Below are 22,716 nucleotides of genomic sequence, written 5' to 3' on the forward strand. Positions count from 1 at the left end.
TATTGTTTAAGTGTTCCCTTTATTTTTTTGAGCAGTGTATAAATAAACAAGGTCAGTTATGAACATGTGTATCCTGAGTTTGAATGAAAAGACCATATGATGGCAGCATACAATACATGGAACATCCTTGAGTATCAAAAAAACATCCAGGGATTTAGAAATTAAATCAGAATTTGTACATTTCCATTGAAGCTCTCCTATTTGGGGCATTTGCATTCATTTACAATAGCAGAAAGACTGTTTCTAATAGCACCTACTGAAACTTATAGGAAACAGCATGCTCACATAGAAAACATCAGACAAGCAGACAGAGTAATGAATACATGTGCTGTAAACAACATATGGGGCGTCTCCCATGTCGCACCCTATTCCCTCATATAGTGCACTACGCTTGACCATAGCCCTATGGGCCCCGGTCCAAAGTAGTGCACTGCATAGGGAAGAGGGTGCCATTCGGGACACGCTGTCTTGGGTTAGGAAATGAAAGCCGTATAGTCACACGTATCAAGAGAGGACTGCATCTCAAGCTTCATACTGTTGCTTTTTAAAATGTGCTGAGAATGCACCTAATGTTGATGACGCTGGGCAGTAGCAACACAGACTTCAGGAAGTCTCCACAGAACATGGCTGACTGCTTGATGGCTGCCATCTTTAATATAGTACTCTAATGGTAAAATGGCTTTCCTTTCACACACTGTCTGCGAGAAAACTAAATTGGTTTGGTCAACATTGTGGTTAGAAAAATATGATTATAAATGTATATTGTTTAACCAGGAAATAAAATGTACATGAAATGCCAGAAGAGACAGTTTCAATCAACCGTTGGGTAAAACAGGTCCAGACTGTCTGAGACAAGTCCCAAATGGCACCCTATTCCATCTTAGCGCACTACTTTTGACCAGGTCCCTACAGACACTATAAAGGGTATAGGGTGCTATTTGAGACAGTGCCACTGTAGATCACAGACAGTTGACCAGGTTGTCCCTCTCCTCTATCTGTTTGTCCACTGCTAGGTCCATGGCCTCCAGGAACCTCTCCAGGGACACAGTCGGGGTCTGGTAACAAGGAATCATAGACAAGTCAGATTGGTGTTGCATAGGAACGCAATGAGAAGCACTCTTTCCATATGAAAATACTACAGTTTATTTTAGATCAAAATATCTTCCCATTGAATTAATGTTTAAAAAAAAAAAAATGTTTAAAACTGTTTGCATTCTGCGTGAAACATTTGAAAACGTCTACAAACCTTCACAAAAAGAGCATGGGCCAAAAAGGGTAGTTTCCTCAGCGCTCTTCCACTGAAACCCTTACTCTTTCTGGAAAAGTCAACAAGAGAAATAAGCATAAAACATCATTCAATTCTACTCTGATACAATCCAACGCACACACACACTTCTCAAGGGAAGTAGCTTGGTGGCAGGTCTGAGATATGAACGGCAGCGCTACAGAGGACTGGGACTCACATGGCGATGTTCCTGAGAACCAGGCTGAGCTCTGACACCTTGCTCTCCCTGAAGCCCATGGTCTCCAGCTCAAACATGGTCAGCAGTGGCTGTCTGGGGTACACGATCTGGCACTAGACACAACGTAGAAAAAGGAAAAATAACACACACATGATTTTTACCTCTGCGTATTTATTGAGGTTTCGGTGCAACACCTTTGTGAAGACCCTGGTACTGAACACAATCATGTCAGTTAAAGGACAGCTCAGTAACTTTGGTCAGAAGAACTGTATCCTACGGTAGAAACTCAAAAGATACGAACCCCACAGTTATAGACAGACACATTTTTCAGCACATTTCAAAGTTACAGACAACTCAGTGTTCCAAATGACCTCCATTCCCAAAGAGGTCCTACTGTATTCATTAAATACACATGTTGGTGTGTTTTTACCTTCATGAGTTCCTCCAGGCAGGACAGACAGTTTTCTTTTTGATACTGTCGCAAAGCTAACTAAAAAGCAGCATTCGCAAATGGAGGATGGCTTTCACTTCAGCAGTGTTAAATTTATGAACTTCTTTGAGGAAAAGATCATGATCATTAGAAAGCAAATTATGGACTCCTCTTTAAATCTGCGTATTCCTCCAAAGCTCCATTGTCCTGAGTCTGCACAACTCTGCCAGGACCTAGAATCAAGGGAGATACTAAAGTGTTTTAGTACTATATCTCTTGACACAATGATGAAAATAATCATGGCCTCTAAACCTTCAAGCTGAATACTGGACCCTATTCCAACTAAACTACTGAAAGAGCTGCTTCCTGTGCTTGGCCCTCCTATGTTGAACATAATAAACGGCTCTCTATCCACCGGATGTGTACCAAGCTCACTAAAAGTGGCAGTAATAAAGCCTCTCTTGAAAAAGCCGAATCTTGACCCAGAAATTATAAAAAACTAATCGGCCTATATCGAATCTTCCATTCCTCTCAAACATTTTAGAAAAAGCTGTTGCGCAGCAACTCACTGCCTTCCTGAAGACAAACAATGTATACGAAACGCTTCAGTCTGGTTTTAGACCCCATCATAGCACTGAGACTGCACTTGTGAAGGTGGTAAATGACCTTTTAATGACGTCAGACCGAGGCTCTGCATCTGTCCTCGTGCTCCTAGATCTTAGTGCTGCTTTTGATACCATCGATCACCACATTCTTTTGGGGAGATTGGAAACCCAAATTGGTCTACATGGACAAGTTCTGGCCTGGTTTAGATCTTATCTGTCGGAAAGATATCAGTTTGTCTCTGTGAATGGCTTGTCCTCTGACAAATCAATTGTCAATTTCGGTGTTCCTCAAGGTTCCGTTTTAGGACCACTATTGTTTTCACTATATATTTTACCTCTTGGGGATGTCATTCGAAAACATAATGTTAAATTTCACTGCTATGCGGATGACACACAGCTGTACATTTCAATGAAACATGGTGAAGCCCCAAAATTGCCCTCGCTAAAAGCCTGTGTTTCAGACATAAAGAAGTGGATGGCTGCAAACTTTCTACTTTTAAACTCGGACAAAACAGAGATGCTTGTTCTAGGTCCCAAGAAACAAAGAGATCTTCTGTTGAATCTGACAATTAATCTGGATGGTTGTACAGTCGTCTCAAATAAAACTGTGAAGGACCTCGGCGTTACTCTGGACCCTGATCTCTCTTTTGAAGAACATATCAAGACTGTTTCAAGGACAGCTTTTTTCCATCTACGTAACATTGAAAAATCAGAAACTTTCTGTCCAAAAATGATGCAGAAAAATTAATCCATGCTTTTGTTACTTCTAGGCTGGACTACTGCAATGCTCTACTTTCCGGCTACCCGGATAAAGCACTAAACAAACTTCAGTTAGTGCTAAATACGGCTGCTAGAATCCTGACTAGAACCAAAAAAATTTGATCATATTACTCCAGTGCTAGCCTCCCTACACTGGCTTCCTGTTAAGGCAAGGGCTGATTTCAAGGTTTTACTGCTAACCTACAAAGCATTACATGGGCTTGCTCCTACCCATCTTTCCGATTTGGTCCTGCCGTACATACCTACACGTACGCTACGGTCACAAGACGCAGGCCTCCTAATTGTTGGGTTATATCCTGCCTGTTTGGCCCTGTCCGGGGGTATCATCGGATGGGGCCACAGTGTCTTCTGATCCCTCCTGTCTCAGCCTCCAGTATTTATGCTGCAGTAGTTTATGTGTCAGGGGGCTAGGGTCAGTCTGTTACATCTGGAGTATTTCTCTTGTCTTATCCGGTGTCCTGTGTGAATTTAAATATGCTCTCTCTAATTCTCTCTTTCTTTCTCTCGGAGGACCTGAGCCCTAGGACCATGCCTCAGGACTACCTGGCATGATGACTCCTTGCTGTCCCCAGTCCACCTGGCCGTGCTGCTGCTCCAGTTTCAACTGTTCTGCCTGCGGCTATGGAACCCTGACCTGTTCACCGGACGTGCTTGTTGCACCCTCGACAACTACTATGATTATTATTATTTGACCATGCTGGTCATTTATGAACATTTTAACATCTTGACCATGTTCTGTTATAATATCCACCCGGAACAGCCAGAAGAGGACTGGCCACCCCTCATAGCCTGGTTCCTCTAGGTTTCTTCCTAGGTTTTTGGCCTTTCTAGGGAGTTTTTCCTAGGGAGTTTTTCCTAGCCACCGTGCTTCTTTCACATGCATTGCTTGCTGTTTGGGGTTTTAGGCTGGGTTTCTGTACAGCACTTAGAGATATCAGCTGACGTACGATAAATAAATTTGATTTGACCTTCATGAGTTCCTCCAGGCAGGACAGGTAGATGTTGGTGTGTTTTTACCTTCATGAGTTCCTCCAGGCAGGACAGAGAGATATTGGTGTGTTTTTACCTTCATGAGTTCCTCCAGGCAGGACAGAGAGATGTTGGTGTGTTTTTACCTTCATGAGTTCCTCCAGGCAGGACAGGTAGATGTTGGTGTGTTTTTACCTTCATGAGTTCCTCCAGGCAGGACAGGTAGATGTTGGTGTGTTTTTACCTTCATGAGTTCCTCCAGGCAGGACAGAGAGATGTTGGTGTGTTTTTACCTTCATGAGTTCCTCCAGGCAGGACAGAGAGATGTTGGTGTGTTTTTACCTTCATGAGTTCCTCCAGGCAGGACAGAGAGATGTTGGTGTGTTTTTACCTTCATGAGTTCCTCCAGGCAGGACAGAGAGATATTGGTGTGTTTTTACCTTCATGAGTTCCTCCAGGCAGGACAGACAGATGTTGGTGTGTTTTTACCTTCATGAGTTCCTCCAGGCAGGACAGGTAGATGTTGGTGTGTTTTTACCTTCATGAGTTCCTCCAGGCAGGACAGAGAGATGTTGGTGTGTTTTTACCTTCATGAGTTCCTCCAGGCAGGACAGGTAGATGTTGAAGATGCCCTCTACAGATGGAGGGCCAATGTACTGCTTGATGTCAGCTCTGTCCACAAACGCCAGGTCTATCTTCTCTGTCACGTTGGAGGTGGTCAGGATCACAACATTAGGATGCCTGGGATATACAGGAAGATCAGCTGGGCTAAACCACATACACACCAACACACTGGAGGACGGAGGATGAAGTGGTAGAATTCCACAGCCGCTTGTAGAGAACATGTATGTATCTCAAATGGCCCCCTATTCCCTATATAGTGCACTACTTTTGACCAAGGCCCATAGGGCTAATGGCCCCCTATTCCCTACATAGTGCTCTACTTTTGACCAGTAATAGGAAGTCATGTTAAACAGTGCTTTCATGAGTTGTTGCCTCTGAATCTATGGGGCTTAATGTGTGACCCACCACAGCAGATGAACTGAACATGTCTGACTGACCGCTTGATCTGGTCCAGCTGTGTGAGGACAGAGTTGACCACTCGGATGGCGTCTGAGGGTTCCGTTCCGGCTTGGGAGGCGTTCCGCGCTGCTGTCAGACTCTCCACCTGGTCATCAAACAACAGAGTTACTCTGGGCCCCGCAGTTACATTTGTAGGCTTTAACTTCCTGCAGTCACATTTGTAGGCTTTAACTGGGCCCGCAGTTACATTTGTAGGCTTTAACTGGGCCCCGCAGTTACATTTGTAGGCTTTAACTGGGCCCCGCAGTTACATTTGTAGGCTTTAACTGGGCCCCGCAGTTACATTTGTAGGCTTTAACTGGGCCCCGCAGTTACATTTGTAGGCTTTAACTGGGCCCCGCAGTTACATTTGTAGGCTTTAACTGGGCCCCGCAGTTACATTTGTAGGCTTTAACTGGGCCCCGCAGTTACATTTGTAGGAGTTAACTGGGCCCTGCAGTTGTAGGAGTTAAGTGGGCCTTCAGTTGTAGGAGTTAACTGGGGCCTGGAGTTGTTCCTGACCAGGAAAAGCTCTGGACCACTGTTGTAGGCTATTCATGCTTTACCTCATCGATGAGAACAAACACCAGAGCCTGCTTGTCATCTATCAGCTCTTGGATCTTCTGGAACATCCTAGTGACCAGTTTACCACTCTGGAAGAAAGACGCATGACCTGTTTACAGTCAAACAATACCAATAATCATTTATTCCAGTAAATTCAATAAGACGAGAAGAGGGAAGAGCCAACTGTACCTCAGAGAACCACTTGGAGAACAAACTGTGGCTGTTGATCTCAACAAACTGCCCATAAGAGTACCTGCAGGAAGAATAGGACAGGAAGTTGAAGTTAAAGTTGATAGAACCCACATGGACGTCATAAGACACTGAAATACATGGATATTGCATTGATGAATAGGGGACAAAACATTGAAGTTAAAATACAAGGTAAAACCAGGACAATATGTACATTTACGTTGGGGAATACAGTACGTGGTGGAGGTGGTGAAAAACATTCCACAACAAGATTCTGCCAAAGCCCTTTCCTCAGAGTGAGAGCTCTCTCTTACCGGTTTGATAGTCTGATTGACAGCTTCTGGGCCAGAGCTTTACACAAAGATGTCTTCCCTGTGCCCGGGGGTCCTAATGTGGCCACAAATATACACACACAATCTAAATCATATCGCTTTTTACAGATATCACATGTATGTGCATTATAGTTGACACATCCATATTTGAGGCATATTATATACAGCATATTGAGGATTGGAATAATAATAGGATATTATACATTAATATCAAAGTTACTACTATATTTTATTATCGTATTATATCATAATATCATATATATTATTATATTCATGTGTGAAGTTAACAAGATCCTGTTTCTGTTACCATGAAGCAGGACAACTCGGTTCCATGAGATCAGGTTGCTGTCCACGTTTTTGTCAGAGAAGTAAATTGTGGTTGAGACGTAATCCAACAGCTAGAGGGGAAAAGAGGAAGACGACAGCATGGAGTTCAAATAATTCAATCAATGTAGTACCACTGGCATCTATCTATAACACTCTGTTAATAACACAAGGGTATTAAGGTTGATCACAAATGAAGCCGTATGCCCTATGTAGTGCACTACTTTTGACCAGAGCCCTATGGGGCCCGTAGGGCACCATTTGGAACGTATCCTAAATGTTTCTTACTTGTGTTTTGACCCCGCTCTCATACACCAGACTCTCCCAGATGCCATGGAACTCAGCTGAAAGACACAAGGGTGTAATGATGTATATGAATCGATTTAGAAGAAAACAACCATAGAACTACATATAGAACAGTCAATTAGTAGAATCTCTGTTAACATGGGCCCGCCCACCGGCTGGTAAGAGCCAGTGATTGGCTGCAGAGAGCTCCTCCTCCTCCAGGTTCAGAGTGCTGGGCCCGTCATCATTCAGGGTGAAGATGTGGATGGACAGACTGCAGCTCTTCAGATCTATGGGCTGCAGGAGGAAAACAACCCAAACATCAGACATGTGTCTTATAGTACACTACTGCTTTTTACCAGGGCCCACAGGGCTCAGGTCTAAAGTAGTGCACTGGATAAGGAATAGGGTGACATTTGGGACTCATCCGGGTGGGTATAGTTTGTGGAACGTTCCAACAGGAATCTGTTCCATAAACTTTGTAAAGTACAAGGTTTCCAACAAACAACACATACAAAGTAGCATGATCAATTCACCTAGCTAACTAGCTGCCGAATAGGCATCAACCAACCACTTAGCGTATTCTTGATGTTTGTCCATAGGCTACCAGAGTGAGGACAGACATTTTTCAGAATAAATGTGGTGAGTGAAAACCTTAATGAAATAGCCCACTCCCTACCAGGTATCTTATTCTGCCGCTATACAACTTGTCGTTGTCTGTTGGCAACCTTGTTACTTACGAAGTTTTTGGAACAGATTGCTGTTGGAACGTTCCACAAATTATACCCACCCGACTCATCCCATGTTGCATTAACATACAGCTGAAAATGTCTTATTAATGTGCCACTAAGACATACTGTATGTTCTAGTGAGTTCCTACGGGACATTATCTAAGCAGCTAGAGAGAGAGGGAAGAATGAGAACAACAGTACATGACGGCAGGCTGTCACAGTACTTCACTTTTCTCTCAGCATCCACTATGGCCACTGATTGGACGTGTTTGATAAGGAAGTCCTCGTCAAACTCTGTCCACCTGTAAGCCCCGAACACCATGCGATGACGGTTCAGCAGGGTCAAGACGTGCATCTTCACGTCAGACCTCTTCGCAGTGCTGTAGTCAGTGTAATACGCAGAGAGAGAGAGAGACAGAGGAGAGAGAGAGAGAGAGAGAAAGAGAGAGAGAGGCAAAGAACGACAGAGAGCAGTGTTGTTAGGGACAAGGAGAAAGGAATGGAAGCATGTCATGAATACAACTTTGAAAAGACTAACATGCTGGGGTAAATCATTACATAACGGACAGTGTCCCAAATGGCAGCCATATTCCCTATATAGTGCACTACTCTTGACAAGGGCTGACAGGGCCCACTATTTAGGGAGGGCCCTTTTCAAAAGTAGTGCACTTTATAGGGAACAGGGTGCCATTTGGGACACTTTCCTTCCCTAGTACTGTAATACCAGTTCAGTGTGAATAGAGCTTTTGAAGATACACTAGCTAGTTAGAACCTGGTAGATTTGACGTGAACCTCCACATGGATGTTGTTCATGTCGTTGGGGTTCTGCTTCAGATCCCCTACCTCCATTCTGTCGCCCTCCATACCTTCAGAGATTAAAATGTATGTCAAAATTCAATCATTTTCGGGTGGAAATACAATAACTCCTTGCTCAGTCTAATGTAATGTCTCGGCAGCAGTACACATGACATGTTGACATCACCAACATGCATAAGAAGTACTTATCAACTATCTGCCTTTAGAACTTACAACAAAATAAGTATAATTAGCTAGCTAGTATGACAACAACACATTCAATGCAAAGCATCACGCTCACAGCATTTAGCTACCTAGCTAATGTTCGCTAGCTACACGGACGTTACTAGTTAAAGTCGCAGAGTGACACGCTTTATTCTGTTGCTAGATCTCACTAGCACGTGATGTTACTAGTGTTACGTGTGTAATACAGCTATTACGATTCGTCATTTATTTTGTTAAGCTTTCATTCAAGAAGTTTACACAAAATTGCTTACCTTAGTTTTGGTACGGAATGGACTGAACGTCATTCGAATTTAGCGCGCAGTTTTGTTGAACCTGAAGTAGATGCGTTGTTGTGGGAAATGTACTTCCGGGTTATCGGGGTATGGATCGCATTTTAATGCAAACAATTATTAGATACAGATACCTAATTACTAGACGCTTTCGCTTAATTTAAACACAACAAACATGGGGAAGAAGCATAAAAAGCACAAGCCGGAGTGGAGAACAGTTGATGGTAAGTGAGCAAAGAAAACAATTCAAAGCCTGGCTTTGTCCCTTTTTGCTAGCCTAGCTAGCAGTTAACGTTATCCTACTTACTGGCCAGCTGACTGAATCGTCCTGCAGTGCTAGTGCTAACTTACTATTCCTCAACTTATGTTGCTTGCTGCCATAAGCATTACCAATAAATATTATGACGGATGTGTATCAGGTCTTATGAAGATTGAGTATGCATCATATTGGCATTAACGCCAGCTAGCCAGTTTATCCTGTCGTAGTGGTAGCATTGCCCTGCAGATAGATATCTATGATGGGTAGCAAATGTTTATCATCACTTATTACACAGTAACACACACCACATCTTCTGCTAGGATGATGACACATCATGCTTGTTGATCTTGCACTGGGTATGACCCATCACTCAGCTAAATGTGGTCTCTGTTTTCAGACTGTGAGGACAAGCCTTTTGAGAAGCAGCTGAAGCTGGTGCTCAAAGTGGGAGGAAGTGAGATCACAGAACTCTCAGGCTCCGGCCATGACTCCAGTTACTACGACGACAGGTCAGACCATGAACGAGAGCGCCACAAGGACAAAAAGAAGAAGAAGAAGAAAAAGTCTGAGAAGGAGAAAGACAAACACGTAGATGATGAGGAGAGGAGAAGACGGAAGGTGAGTATGAGGGGAACAAGGGTCTGGCCCAAATGGCACCCTATTCCCTATATAGTGCACTCCTTTTGGCCAGACCCATATGAGCCTTGGTAAGAAGGTGGGCACACTATAAAGCGAATATGGTGCAACTTGGGAGTTAACCTTTCATATAAAGAATACCATATAACATGACGTTAGGTCGTGAGCTAGGTCGTTATTTAAGGACAAAAAAACAATAATCAATCAATGAATGTGTAATCTTTGACAGGAGGAGAAGAGGAAGAAGAGAGAGCGGGAGCAGAATGAATCAGAGGCTGCTACTGCCTCTGCCAGTGGTGTAGGCCTGCCCAGTGTTGTGCCCAGTCACACTGGTGTGGCAGTCGAGCCTTTCATGCTGCCAAAGATACCAAACATTGGTATTAGTTTTGAGGTGAGACACGTTTTTGGGGTTTTAATTACTCAAGTTTCAAGTTGTATTAGTCGTATGTACAGGATACACATGGTATACAGCATCCTATGAAATGCTTACTTGCAGCAAGCTTACTTGATCCCTAGAGCCTATAATGTTTTCCTGGAGATCACATAGTCGGGAAACCTCCAGGTCCTACAGTAGATAGTGGAACTGGAGACCTCCTGGTCCCATAGGAGATAGTGAAGTAAATAATACAGTGTTTGGCAACACTGTACATTACTGCCGTTGCTACAGTCAAGCATGTATTGTAATTACTCATTCATACACTGTACTTGCAGCAGTAACACTAACCCTAACCATAATAGATAGGAGATCATAGGGCCATCTCCAGTAGTTTAATGAGGTCTGTCTCAGCAGCAGCAGGAGGAGAAGAAGAGGAAGAGGGAGAGGTCTGAGATGGAGCCAGAGGTGATGGACCACTTTCACCCCAACATCAAGGTAGAGGTGGAGCAACAAGGAGACCGGCCTGTCAGGGCTTGCAGGACAGCCCCGGGTAATAATCTAGCTGTTCTCTTGTGTTGTTATGTTATTACACATGTTATTACTGATTATAAGCTGAGTGGTTCCAGCCCTGAATGCTGATTGGCTGACAGCTGTGGTATATCAGACTGTATACCACGGGTATGACAAAAAAAAAGTATTTTTACTGCTCTAATTTCGTTGGTAACCAGTTTGTAATAGCAATAAGGCACCTCGGGGGTTTGTTACCACGGCTAAGGGCTGTATCCAGGCACTCCACATTGTGTCATGTGTAAGAACAGCCCTTAGCGTGGTACATTGGTCTTATACCATACCCCCTCTGGCCTTATTGCTTAATCATAACATACATTGTACACCCATAGTAATCTGAGGTGTTAAAGGCTAATGTAAAACAGGTTGTGATTGTATGTTTGTCTCTTCCCTCAGAGAGTGAGTGCACCCCTCGACAGCAGCTCCTGGAACACTTCCTGCGCCAGCTTCAGAGGTAAGGCTCTCTGACAACATTGGCCACGTTTACATGAACACCAATATCCTGTTATTATTCGGAATGCTCAAGTATTCTGTTTTTGAGTTGACACGTATTAACATATCAGTTTGTATCCTGGTTATGAAAAACCAGGATAAGATGCCTGGGATATGCTGATCTTAGACGGGATACTGTGGCATGTCAACATCTCATCCCGTTTACTGTTGTTTTTCACATTCTGCGCTGTCAGGCTCAGGTTCACATATCATGAGTGTTGTTTTTCACGTTCTGTGCTGTCAGGTTCACATGTCATGAGTGTTGTTTTTCACGTTCTGTGCTGTCAGGTTCACATGTCATGAGTGTTGTTTTTCATGTTCTGTGCTGTCAGGTTCACATATCATGAGTGTTGTTTTTCATGTTCTGTGCTGTCAGGTTCACATATCATGAGTGCTGTTTTTCACGTTCTGCGCTGTCAGGCTCAGGTTCACATATCATGAGTGTTGTTTTTCATGTTCTGTGCTGTCCGGCTCAGTTTCACATATCATGAGTGTTGTTTTTCACGTTCTGCGCTGTCAGGCTCAGTTTCACATATCATGAGTGTTGTTTTTCACGTTCTGTGCTGTCAGGCTCAGTTTCACATATCATGAGTGTTGTTTTTCACGTTCTGCGCTGTCAGGCTCAGTTTCACATATCATGAGTGTTGTTTTTCACGTTCTGCGCTGTCAGGCTCAGTTTCACATATCATGAGTGTTGTGTGATGATGTTTTCATCAAACAATTCACTTCAGAATGTAGGCTACCTGTGCAGTTCCATCCACCATAATAAATCATTTAGCTGTACTCCATACTGGACCATATAGCCTACTGGCTACTTTCACCCCCAATTTAGACAAGTTTCTGCTTATAATTTCCCACATTTGGTAGGCCATATTATAATTTCCAACATTTGGTAGGCTATATTATAATTTCCGACAATTGGTAGACCATATTATAATTTCCTACATTTTGGTAGGCCATATTATAATTTCCTACATTTTGGTAGGCCATATTATAATTTCCTACATTTTGGTAGCGCATATTATAATTTCCTACATTTTGGTAGGCCATATTATAATTTCCTACATTTTGGTAGGCCATATTATAATTTCCTACATTTTGGTAGACCATATTGTAATTTCCAACATTTTGGTAGGCCATATTATAATTTCCTACATTTTGGTAGGCCATATTATAATTTCCTACATTTTGGTAGGCCATATTATAATTTCCAACATTTTGGTAGGCCATATTATAATTATCTACATTTTGGTAGGCCATATTATAATTTCCTACATTTTGGTAGGCCATATTATAATTTCCTACATTTTGGTAGGCCATATTATAATTATCTACATTTTGGTAGGCCATATTATAATTTCCTACATTTTGGTAGGCCATATTATAATTTCCTACATTTTGGTAGGCCATATTATAATTTCCTACATTTTGGTAGGCCATATTATAATTATCTACATTTTGGTAGGCCATATTATAATTTCCTACATTTTGGTAGGCCATTTGTCAACTATAGTTAGATACATGCAGCTTGTTTTCTGTCATGTCTTGTTTCCCCAGGAGACTAAATAAAGTAGGGCTCACCAGAATGTCTTACACTGATAGAAGGAATGCATCAGTAATCTAGTTAACACCGGTAACATTGTCTGTTTCGTTTTAGTTCTGCATTTAGGGACCAGGGAGAAAACGCAATAACACCAAAACACTGGAAAGATTGGTCCTGTGCAAAATGTCCAAATGTCATCCGTTTGACCGGTTTTAAGGAAATGAAAAGCTGAGAAAACCATGAAACATTGCTTATAAGTCTTCCATCTGATTCAGAGGGGTTGGGTTAAATGTGGAAGACACATTTCAGTTGAATGCATTCAGTTGTACAACTGACTAGGTCTCCCTCTTTCCCTTTCATCTTAGGTGCTTATTTTAGGTGGTTGAAGTACTGTCTGCTTGCATAACCGTGTCAAATATTACACGCACAGTCACATTTTCTCAAGAGATGCTGAAAGAATTCAATCATATTTCTCCACTCTTGTTCCCGAGACAAAATTAGCATTTGTTTTATAATTTTACTTTAAGAAATGCATAATTCTGCAGGAGTTAATATTATATTACTCTACATATGAGAAGTTATAAGCCTACAGTCAGTGTCCAGATTTCAGTTACTATTCCATTTAACCCATATGAATTTAAATGAGGATTATTCTGTTTATTCATGGCCACAGTGATACTCGTGAGCAAGATATCAAAGGTGCATGTAAACAGCTTTCCCCGAATAAGACCTTAAGTGGGATATGAGCTACTATCCGGAATACTGTGCGCATGTAAATGTGTTCAGTGACAGATCCACAAACATCTCTGGATTATGCTTGTTGGTGACATGAAAGTCAGTTCAGTCGGTACTAAGAATTCTGTTTGTCTTGTCTTTCCAGGAAGGATGCCCATGGCTTCTTCACTTTCCCAGTAACAGACGCCATCGCTCCAGGTTACTCTGTGATAATCAAACACCCCATGGATTTCAGCACCATGAACGACAAGATCACAGACAACGAGTACAAAACCGTCACAGAGTTCAAGGTGAGGTGATGCTACAAGCGACCACATGGCGATCTGTCCATCACAGATCACAGGAACTGTCATGATTAGAATTTTGAGATGTACCTCAATACGTCTTTCAGTGATTCCTCACCTCTTTCTCAACTGTATTGGAGGAGAAGGTCCAACGTGCCTCCCCTTGAGCATTTTGACAAGGTGACAAGGATAGAAGATACAGGAATCAGGGAAAGATGAATTGTGAAAGAGCCTTGGTATTATCACGTTGATATAACTTGTGGAAAGGAATGTGTGTGCTGTACATGATGGTCACATTCATAACATTGATCGTATTTTCAAAGGAGGATATTTATTTGCTTCAATGAAACAAATATTTGTGTTGAAGTATTTGTATGAGTTTTGTATTTGTAAGTGAGTGACGGAGAGCTTGTTGTTGTAAAGCGGTTGCTTCCTCTGTTGCAGGCGGACTTCAAGCTGATGTGTGATAATGCCATGGTGTATAACCGTCCAGAGACCGTTTACTACAAGGCTGCCAAGAAACTGCTGCACACTGGCTTCAAGATGATGAGCAAAGTAATGAGTAGTGTCTCTACAAGTAGAGATGGAGGTGTCATTGTCAGTGTATGATTTGTTGTGCATGTTGATGTTCATAACCCATCCATTTCATGTATTTCCCTTTCCTGTGACAGATGTCTTCACTGGTGGAGTCCTGTTTCCCCTTGTCTTGTCCTTTTCTGTTCTCTCTATGTCATTTCACATGTTGGTCATTCTTCTTCCTCTCTGGCTTTGTGAAACAGATTTGCCTCTGTGTAGTTTTACTTCAAACAGACACACCACACTGTAACGTCCTTGTATATTTCTGGAGCATTCAGGAGACTGTAGAACAACTAAGCAGATAGAAGGCAGACGTGTGACTCAAGATGTTTGATCAATGTTTTCCCTCCTAACAATCATCACCATTGCAGTTAGACTCACCACCCCATCCCACCAGCCATCCCACCAGCCATCCCATCCTGACATCCCATTCCACCACCATCCCACCAGCCATCCCATTCCACCCCCATCCCATCCAGCCATCCCACCAGCCATCCCATCCTGACATCCCATTCCACCCCCATCCCACCAGCCATCCCACCAGCCATCCCACCACCATCCCACCAGCCATCCCATCCTGACATCCCATTCAACCACCATCCCACCAGCCATCCCACCAGCCATCCCATCCTGACATCCCATTCCACCACCATCCCACCAGCCATCCCATTCCACCACCATCCCATCCAGCCATCCCACCAGCCAGCCCATCCTGACATCCCATTCCACCACCATCCCATCCAGCCATCCCACCACCATCCCACCAGCCATCCCATCCTGACATCCCATTCCACCCCCATCCCACCAGCCATCCCATCCAGCCATCCCATCCAGCCATCCCACCAGCCATCCCACCACCATCCCACCAGCCATCCCATCCTGACATCCCATTCAACCACCATCCCACCAGCCATCCCATCCTGACATCCCATTCCACCACCATCCCACCAGCCATCCCATCCTGACATCCCATCCCACCAGCCATCCCATCCCACCAGCCCATCCCATCCCACCAGCCAATCCCATCCCACCAGCCAATCCCATCCCACCAGACAATCCCATCCCACCACCATCCCACCAGCCATCCCATCCTGCAATCCCACCAGCCATCCCATCCCACCACCATCCCACCAGCCAATCCCATCCCACCAGTCATCCTACCAGCCATCCCATCCTGCCATCCCACCAGCCATCCTACCAGACAATCCCATCCACCAGCCATCCCATCCCACCAGCCATCCCACCAGACAATCCCATCCTGCCATCCCATCCCACCAGTCATCCTACCAGCCATCCCATCCTGCCATCTCATCCTGCCATCCCACCAGCCATCCTACCAGACAATCCCATCCACCAGCCATCCCATCCCACCAGCCATCCTATCACTCTCTGGCTGAGTTGTGGCAGATGGAGTATAAAGCAATTCCTTTTGGTTCTCTTTCTCTCCCTGTGGTTCTCTTTCTGTGGTTCTCTCTCTCTCTGGCTCTTTTTCTGTGGCTCTGCTCTGTTTACAGGAGCGGCTGTTAGCACTGAAGCGCAGCATGTCTTTCATGCAGGACATGGATTTCTCTCAGCAGGCGGCCATTTTAGGGGACGAGGACGTGGCGTCTGAGGAGCCCCCTCCGGAGGTCATCCCCATGCCCGTGGAGTCGGCGTCGGCCAAGAAATCCAAGAAGCAGCCCAAAGACATCAAAGATATGAAGGAAGTCATCAGGTAGAATGGAATGGCCTACTCTCTAGTCCAGTGTCTTGACTTCGGTAGATGTTGGTCTCATGCATCATGTACTCCATGTGTGCACATGACGTCATTGCTCATGTAGTCCCTTCTGTTATCCCAGGCTTGGTACAATGTGATGGATGAGACCCATAAACCACTGCTGTATGGTGCTCATTGTAGGACTCATGTATCCTACATGTTCCATCCAACATGCTACATAACCATAAACTGTAGAGTAACAGTGTGTATCTCTGTGGTCCCAGCCAGGGCCGGCCCGCTCATTAGGCAGGATTAGGCAGCCGCCTATGAGTTTAGCAATTTCTGAGCTAAACTGACCAAGACGCATTTCCAACAACACATAAAACCTCACATAATTCTGCCCAAAAACAATGACATTTTCTCAGTCAGTGGCATAAGGGCTTTTTAGGTGAGAGCTGATTCCGCCCTATGATAAGCAGTGCCCACTTTGTCAAAGGAAGAGTCTCAAAATATTTATCTTGTCCATTCCCAGCATGCCTCTCCAGGGTCTCTGCGGAGCACCACCAACATTCCGTCAATAAAATAATCTACCATCATGTAACAGATATAGGTAGAAAGAGTAGGTGTCCTTTTCTGTAGCTACAGGCTGGAGATATAATGGATGACAATGTAATGAGATGGAAACGTTTTATATCGTGCAGGTTTCTCCCATCAAATAGCCTAAATGGTGCCTAATCAAAACAAAAAAGTGCTGACATGTTAACAGACATGGACAGGTCAAAGTAAAAAAAAAAAAACAGGACAGGTCAAAGTAAAATGGACAATCAGGCTACTCACAACTTTTGTCCAGGAGTTTCATCCCGTGGGCTAAATTGTCATGGTCAGTGGTTTCATGTTTGTATCCATCAATTTTTTTTACGAGCTGATCATAGCAAAACATTAAACACTTCTGCATTTCCCGCTGTGTAAACACATTGCAAATAGGCTCAGGATAACTCCTTCTGATGAAGTTGGGTAGCTGATATTCAGAGCTTAAAGAGACATATTGATTAGTGACAGGAATCAGGATGAATAAAGCCACTATACCTCAGTAAGCACGGACCGATGCTGGCGTCTTTTTTTGATTTAGCCTTGATTTACACGGACGTTGTGTTCTAGTCCAGTCTGGATCAACTCTGAACCCATCATACACTTCTGTTTGTTTCAGATTTTGTCCGGTCTGGAGGAGCCTTGATTTGGCCCAAAAATATATCTCTATTAATTAAATAATTTAAATAATCTTTTCAGCTTTCATTTAGAACTGAAAATCACCTTTTATTCAGAACCTAAACCTTAACATCTGGAAAAAATACCTATTTTAGACGTCTTTTCAACGTAATTTTGCTTACTGGGACTATTCTTGTAGGGGCGGCATTTTTTTTGTCTCGCCTAGGGCGGCAGAACGTGGTCCCAGGAGTTACCTGTATTAACCAGTGATCTGTGGAGTAACATTGTGCATCTCTGTGGTCCCAGCTGTTACCTGTATGAGCCAGAGGGGAACGCCTGCAGCCTGACTGACAGCACAGCGGAGGAACACGTTCTGGCCCTGGTGGAGCACGCTGCAGATGAAGCACACGACCGCATCAACCGATACATGCCTAACTCCAAGGTATATATATATATATATATATAGTACCAGTCAAAAGTTTGGAGACACTTAGTCATTCCAAGGTTTTTCTTAATTCTTCACTATTATTCTAGAATGTAGACAATAGTAAAGACATCAAAACTATAAAATAACACATATGGAATCATGTATTAACCAAATAAGTGTTAAACAAATTGATATTCTTCAAATAGCCACCCTTTACCTTGATGACAGCTTTGCACACTCTTGGCATTCTCTCAACCAGCTTCACCTGGAATGCTTTTCCAACAGTCTTGAAGGAGTTCCCATATATGCTGAGCACTTGTTGGCTGCTTTTCCTTAACTCTGCGGTCCGACTCATCCCAAGCCATCTCAATTTAGTTGAGGTTGGGTGATTGTGGAGGCCAGGTCATCTGATGCAGCACTCTATCACTCTCCTTCTTGGTCAAATAGCCCTTACACAGCCTGGAGGTGTGTTGGGTCATTGTCCTGTTGAAAAACAAATGATAGTCCAAAACCAGATGGGATGGCGTATCGCTGCAGAATGCTGTGGTAGCCATGCTGGTTAAGTGTGCCTTGAATTCTAAATAAATCACAGTGTCACCAGAAAAGCACACCCACAGCATAACACCACCTCCTCCATGCTTTACCGTGGGAAATACACATGCGAAGATCATCAGTTCATCCACACGGAGTCTCACAAAGACACAGCGGATGGAGCCAAAAATCTCCAATTTGGACTCCAGACCAAAGGACAAATTTCCACCGGTCTAATGTCCATTGCTCGTGTTTCTTGGCCGAAGCAAGTCTATTCTTCTTATTGGTGTCCTTTAGTAGTGGTTTCTTTGCAGCAATTCGACCATGAAGGCCTGATTCACGCAGTCTCCTCTGAACAGTTGATGTTGAGATGTGTCTGTTACTTGAACTCTGTGATGCATTTATTTGGGCTGCAATTTCTGATGCTGGTAACTCTAGTGAAGTTATCCTCTGCAGCAGAGGTAACTCTGGGTCTTCCATTCCTGTGGCGGTCCTCATGAGAGCCAGTTTCATCATAGCGCTTGATAGTTTTTGCGACTGCACTTGAAGAAACTTTCAAAGTTCTTTACATTTTCTGTATTGATTGACCTTCATGTCTTAAAGTAATGATGTATTGTCGTTTCTCTTTGCTTATTTGAGCTGTTCTTGCCTTAATATGGACTTGGTCTTTTACTAAATAGGGCTATCTTCTGTATGTTGATTTTGTTTAACACTTTTTGGGGTTATTACATGATTCCAAATGTGTTATTTCATAGTTTTGATGTCTTCACTGTTATTCTACAATATAGAAAATAGTACCCTTGAATGAGTAGGTGTTCTAAAACGTTTGACCGGTAGTGTATACATTACCAGTCAAAGGTTTCTTCAAGTGGGTTTTTCTTTGTTTTTACTGTTTTCAACATTGTAGAATAATACTGAAGATTTCAAAACTATGAAATACACATATGGAATCATGTAGTAATCAAAAACGTGTTAAATCAAGATTAACACTGTATATAATGATCAGCTGCTATATTCCCAAGCCCAAGGTACTGTACTCAATACAACAGTGTCTGTTTTAATCAGATATGACTGCTAGCCTAGAGGTTAGAGAAGCGGAGGGTTGCTGGTTCGAATCCCTGGCTTTGAGTCAGGTTTAATAGATGGATATTTAAAGTGGATACCAGGGTTGATCTATGTTCAGTTTTCTCGGTGACCACATGGTTCTAGTGTCCCTGTGACCACATGGTTCTAGTGTCCCGGTGACCACATGGTTCTAGTGTCCCGGTGACCACATGGTTCTAGTGTCCCGGTGACCACATGGTTCTAGTGTCTCGGTGACCACATGGTTCTAGTGTCCCGGTGACCACATGGTTCTAGTGTCCCGGTGACCACATGGTTCTAGTGTCCCTGTGACCACATGGTTCTAGGTGTCCCGGTGACCACATGGTTCTAGTGTCCCTGTGACCACATGGTTCTAGTGTCCCGGTGACCACATGGTTCTAGTGTCCCGGTGACCACATGGTTCTAGTGTCCCGGTGACCACATGGTTCTAGTGTCCCGGTGACCACATGGTTCTAGTGTCTCGGTGACCACATGGTTCTAGTGTCCCGGTGACCACATGGTTCTAGTGTCCCGGTGACCACATGGTTCTAGTGTCCCTGTGACCACATGGTTCTAGGTGTCCCGGTGACCACATGGTTCTAGTGTCCCGGTGACCACATGGTTCTAGTGTCTCGGTGACCACATGGTTCTAGTGTCCCGGTGACCACATGGTTCTAGTGTCCCTGTGACCACATGGTTCTAGTGTCCCGGTGACCACATGGTTCTAGTGTCTCGGTGACCACATGGTTCTAGTGTCCCGGTGACCACATGGTTCTAGTGTCCCGGTGACCACATGGTTCTAGTGTCCCTGTGACCACATGGTTCTAGTGTCCCGGTGACCACATGGTTCTAGTGTCCCGGTGACCACATGGTTCTAGGTGTCCCGGTGACCACATGGTTCTAGGTGTCCCGGTGACCACATGGTTCTAGTGTCCCGGTGACCACATGGTTCTAGTGTCCCGGTGACCACATGGTTCTAGTGTCCCGGTGACCACATGGTTCTAGTGTCCCTGTGACCACATGGTTCTAGTGTCCCGGTGACCACATGGTTCTAGGTGTCCCGGTGACCACATGGTTCTAGTGTCCCGGTGACCACATGGTTCTAGGTGTCCCGGTGACCACATGGTTCTAGTGTCCCGGTGACCACATGGTTCTAGTGTCCCGGTGACCACATGGTTCTAGTGTCCCTGTGACCACATGGTTCTAGTGTCCCGGTGACCACATGGTTCTAGTGTCCCGGTGACCACATGGTTCTAGTGTCCCTGTGACCACATGGTTCTTGTGTCCCTGTATTTTCAGATGGGTTACCTGAGGAAAGAGCCTGATGGTAATCTGTTGTACACTGTAGTGAATCAGCTGAATCCAGAAGCAAAAGGTTTGTTCCCTACTTTTCTAGGGTATTATCCAGTGGGAAACTCACAGTCCCAAATGGCAGCCTATTCCCTATATAGTACACTACTTTTGACCAAAGCCCTATGGACCCTGGTCAAAAGTAGTGCACTACATAGGGAATAGGCTGCCATTTGGGACACATATATAGAACCTGTATAGATGTACTGTATCTGATAAATGTCCAAGATGTTCTGTACTACATGACACAGAGGGAAGTACCTGTTCTGTCTCTGCTTCCCAGAGGAGGAGACCCACCCTGTGGACCTGAGCTCTCTGTCCAATAAGCTCCTACCTGGATTAACAACACTGGGTTTTAAAGATGACAGGAGACACAAGGGTATGTATAGAAAGTGCAAAGCTGCTTAGCTGTTAGCTAACACGTTTGATACATGTCCTGACAATGTAAAAAGTCAATGTGACCTCCTGCTGCTTAGAAGTTCTAGTTTCTGTCTTTCATAATGTTGGCTATGATGAGAGAGAATTTCTTCCAAGGCTTCCTTCTTCTGCTCGGTGTGTGTGTGTGTGTGTGTGTGTGTGTGTGTGTGTGTGTGTGTGTGTGTGTGTGTGTGTGTGTGTGTGTGTGTGTGTGTGTGTGTGTGTGTGTGTGTGTGTGTGTGTAGTGACGTTCCTGAGCAGTACCTATAACACCCAGACCCTGCAGAACAACTCCATCTACCCAGACCTGCTGCCTGATGAGATGGACCTGCTGTACTCAGCCTACGGGGATGAGACTGGGGTACAGTGTGCTCTCAGGTTAGTCAATGCTGTAGCAGCACTCGCATCATTACTGGAGTTAGGGTTCCCATCGGACCATTCATGGAATCAGGATGCAATAATAAGGAAATCCTGGGATTTTGGGGAAATTTACCGCAATTTTGCAACCCTACCTGCAGTGCACATCTAACGTGCTGTATGAAAAAGCCTTAACATTGTAGTATATATACACTGTGTAAATGCTGTCTCCTTCCTCATTCCAGTATTCAGGAGTTTGTTAAAGGTTGTGGGAACGTTACTAAGCGTTTGGTTGACGGGCTGCTGGATAAGATGACTGCAGGGGATCACTCTAAGGCTGTCTACCAGATCAGACAGGTCTGTACCCCATTAACCACTCATACAGGCTGGGCCCCAAATGGCCCCCTATGCCCTATCTAGGGCTCTACCTTTGACCCGGGCCGTCTGGGGGGGGACAATGTCCCACATGACTTCCTAAAGTACACCGTGTGGGTCCCGTCTGGGGGACACCGTCACACATGACTTCCTAAAGCACACCGTGTGGGTCCCGTCTGGGGGACACCGTCACACATGACTTCCTAAAGCACACCGTGTGGGTCCCGTCTGGGGGACACCGTCACACATGACTTTCTAAAGCACACTGTTCCTAAAGCACACCGTGTGGGTTCCGTCTGGGGGACACCGTCACACATGACTTCCTAAAGCACACCGTGTGGGTCCTGTCTGGGGGACACCGTCACACATGACTTCCTAAAGCACACCGTGTGGGTCCCGTCTGGGGGACACCGTCACAAATGACTTCCTAAAGTACACCGTGTGGGTCCCGTCTGGGGGACACTGTCACACATGACTTCCTAAAGCACATCGTGTGGGTCCCGTCTGGGGGACACCGTCACACATGTGACTTCCTAAAGCACACTGTTCCTAAAGCACACCGTGTGGGTCCCGTCTGGGGGACACCGTCACACATGACTTCCTAAAGCACACCGTGTGGGTCCTGTCTGCGGGACACCGTCACACATGACTTCCTAAAGTACACCGTGTGGGTTCCGTCTGGGGGACACCGTCACACATGACTTCCTAAAGCACACTGTTCCTAAAGCACACCGTGTGGGTCCCGTCTGGGGGACACCATCA

General features: G+C 44.5%; 2 protein-coding genes across 5 annotated transcripts in view; one reads left to right on the forward strand and one right to left on the reverse strand.

The window, feature by feature from the left end:
* LOC115187611 (pachytene checkpoint protein 2 homolog) lies at positions 1-9,114 on the reverse strand. Its single transcript, XM_029746579.1, has 14 exons — positions 9,027-9,114; positions 8,507-8,600; positions 7,964-8,114; positions 7,177-7,300; positions 7,007-7,062; positions 6,702-6,792; positions 6,377-6,449; positions 6,063-6,126; positions 5,876-5,962; positions 5,309-5,415; positions 4,835-4,988; positions 1,464-1,576; positions 1,247-1,316; positions 1-1,055 (listed from the first exon to the last, which is right to left on the reverse strand). The coding sequence occupies exons 2-14, from the start codon at positions 8,596-8,598 to the stop codon at positions 960-962; spliced, it is 1,278 nt and encodes a 425-aa protein (XP_029602439.1). The 5' UTR covers positions 8,599-8,600; positions 9,027-9,114; the 3' UTR covers positions 1-959.
* Positions 9,093-22,716, forward strand: part of LOC115187606 (bromodomain-containing protein 9) — a 19,780-nt gene continuing 6,156 nt past the window's right edge. Inside the window, exons 1-13 of one of the 4 annotated variants that reach the window (XM_029746570.1) lie at positions 9,093-9,268; positions 9,701-9,921; positions 10,169-10,330; positions 10,727-10,865; positions 11,279-11,336; positions 13,798-13,942; positions 14,381-14,491; positions 16,027-16,226; positions 17,721-17,856; positions 20,755-20,830; positions 21,089-21,184; positions 21,468-21,600; positions 21,825-21,936. In XM_029746570.1, the coding sequence (XP_029602430.1) occupies positions 9,220-9,268; positions 9,701-9,921; positions 10,169-10,330; positions 10,727-10,865; positions 11,279-11,336; positions 13,798-13,942; positions 14,381-14,491; positions 16,027-16,226; positions 17,721-17,856; positions 20,755-20,830; positions 21,089-21,184; positions 21,468-21,600; positions 21,825-21,936 (1,638 nt within the window). In that variant the 5' untranslated portion in view covers positions 9,093-9,219. The remainder of the gene's footprint in view (positions 9,269-9,700; positions 9,922-10,168; positions 10,331-10,726; positions 10,866-11,278; positions 11,337-13,797; positions 13,943-14,380; positions 14,492-16,026; positions 16,227-17,720; positions 17,857-20,754; positions 20,831-21,088; positions 21,185-21,467; positions 21,601-21,824; positions 21,937-22,716) is intronic. The other 3 variants (XM_029746572.1, XM_029746573.1, XM_029746571.1) reach the window with 3 other exon arrangements.

The sequence above is a fragment of the Salmo trutta genome, unplaced genomic scaffold, assembly GCF_901001165.1.
Source record: "Salmo trutta unplaced genomic scaffold, fSalTru1.1, whole genome shotgun sequence".
Lineage (NCBI taxonomy): Eukaryota > Metazoa > Chordata > Actinopteri > Salmoniformes > Salmonidae > Salmo > Salmo trutta.

Bases quoted from the DNA above. Each gene is read 5' to 3' on its own strand.
- LOC115187611 (XM_029746579.1), bottom strand. From the start codon at position 8,598: ATGGAGGGCGACAGAATGGAGGTAGGGGATCTGAAGCAGAACCCCAAC. The intron at 6,793-7,006 runs GTAAGAAACATT...TTTCCCCTCTAG, and splicing joins AGAGCGGGGTCAAAACACAA to CTGTTGGATTACGTCTCAAC. The intron at 4,989-5,308 runs GTCAGTCAGACA...TGTATATCCCAG, and splicing joins CAGCTGGACCAGATCAAGCG to GCATCCTAATGTTGTGATCC.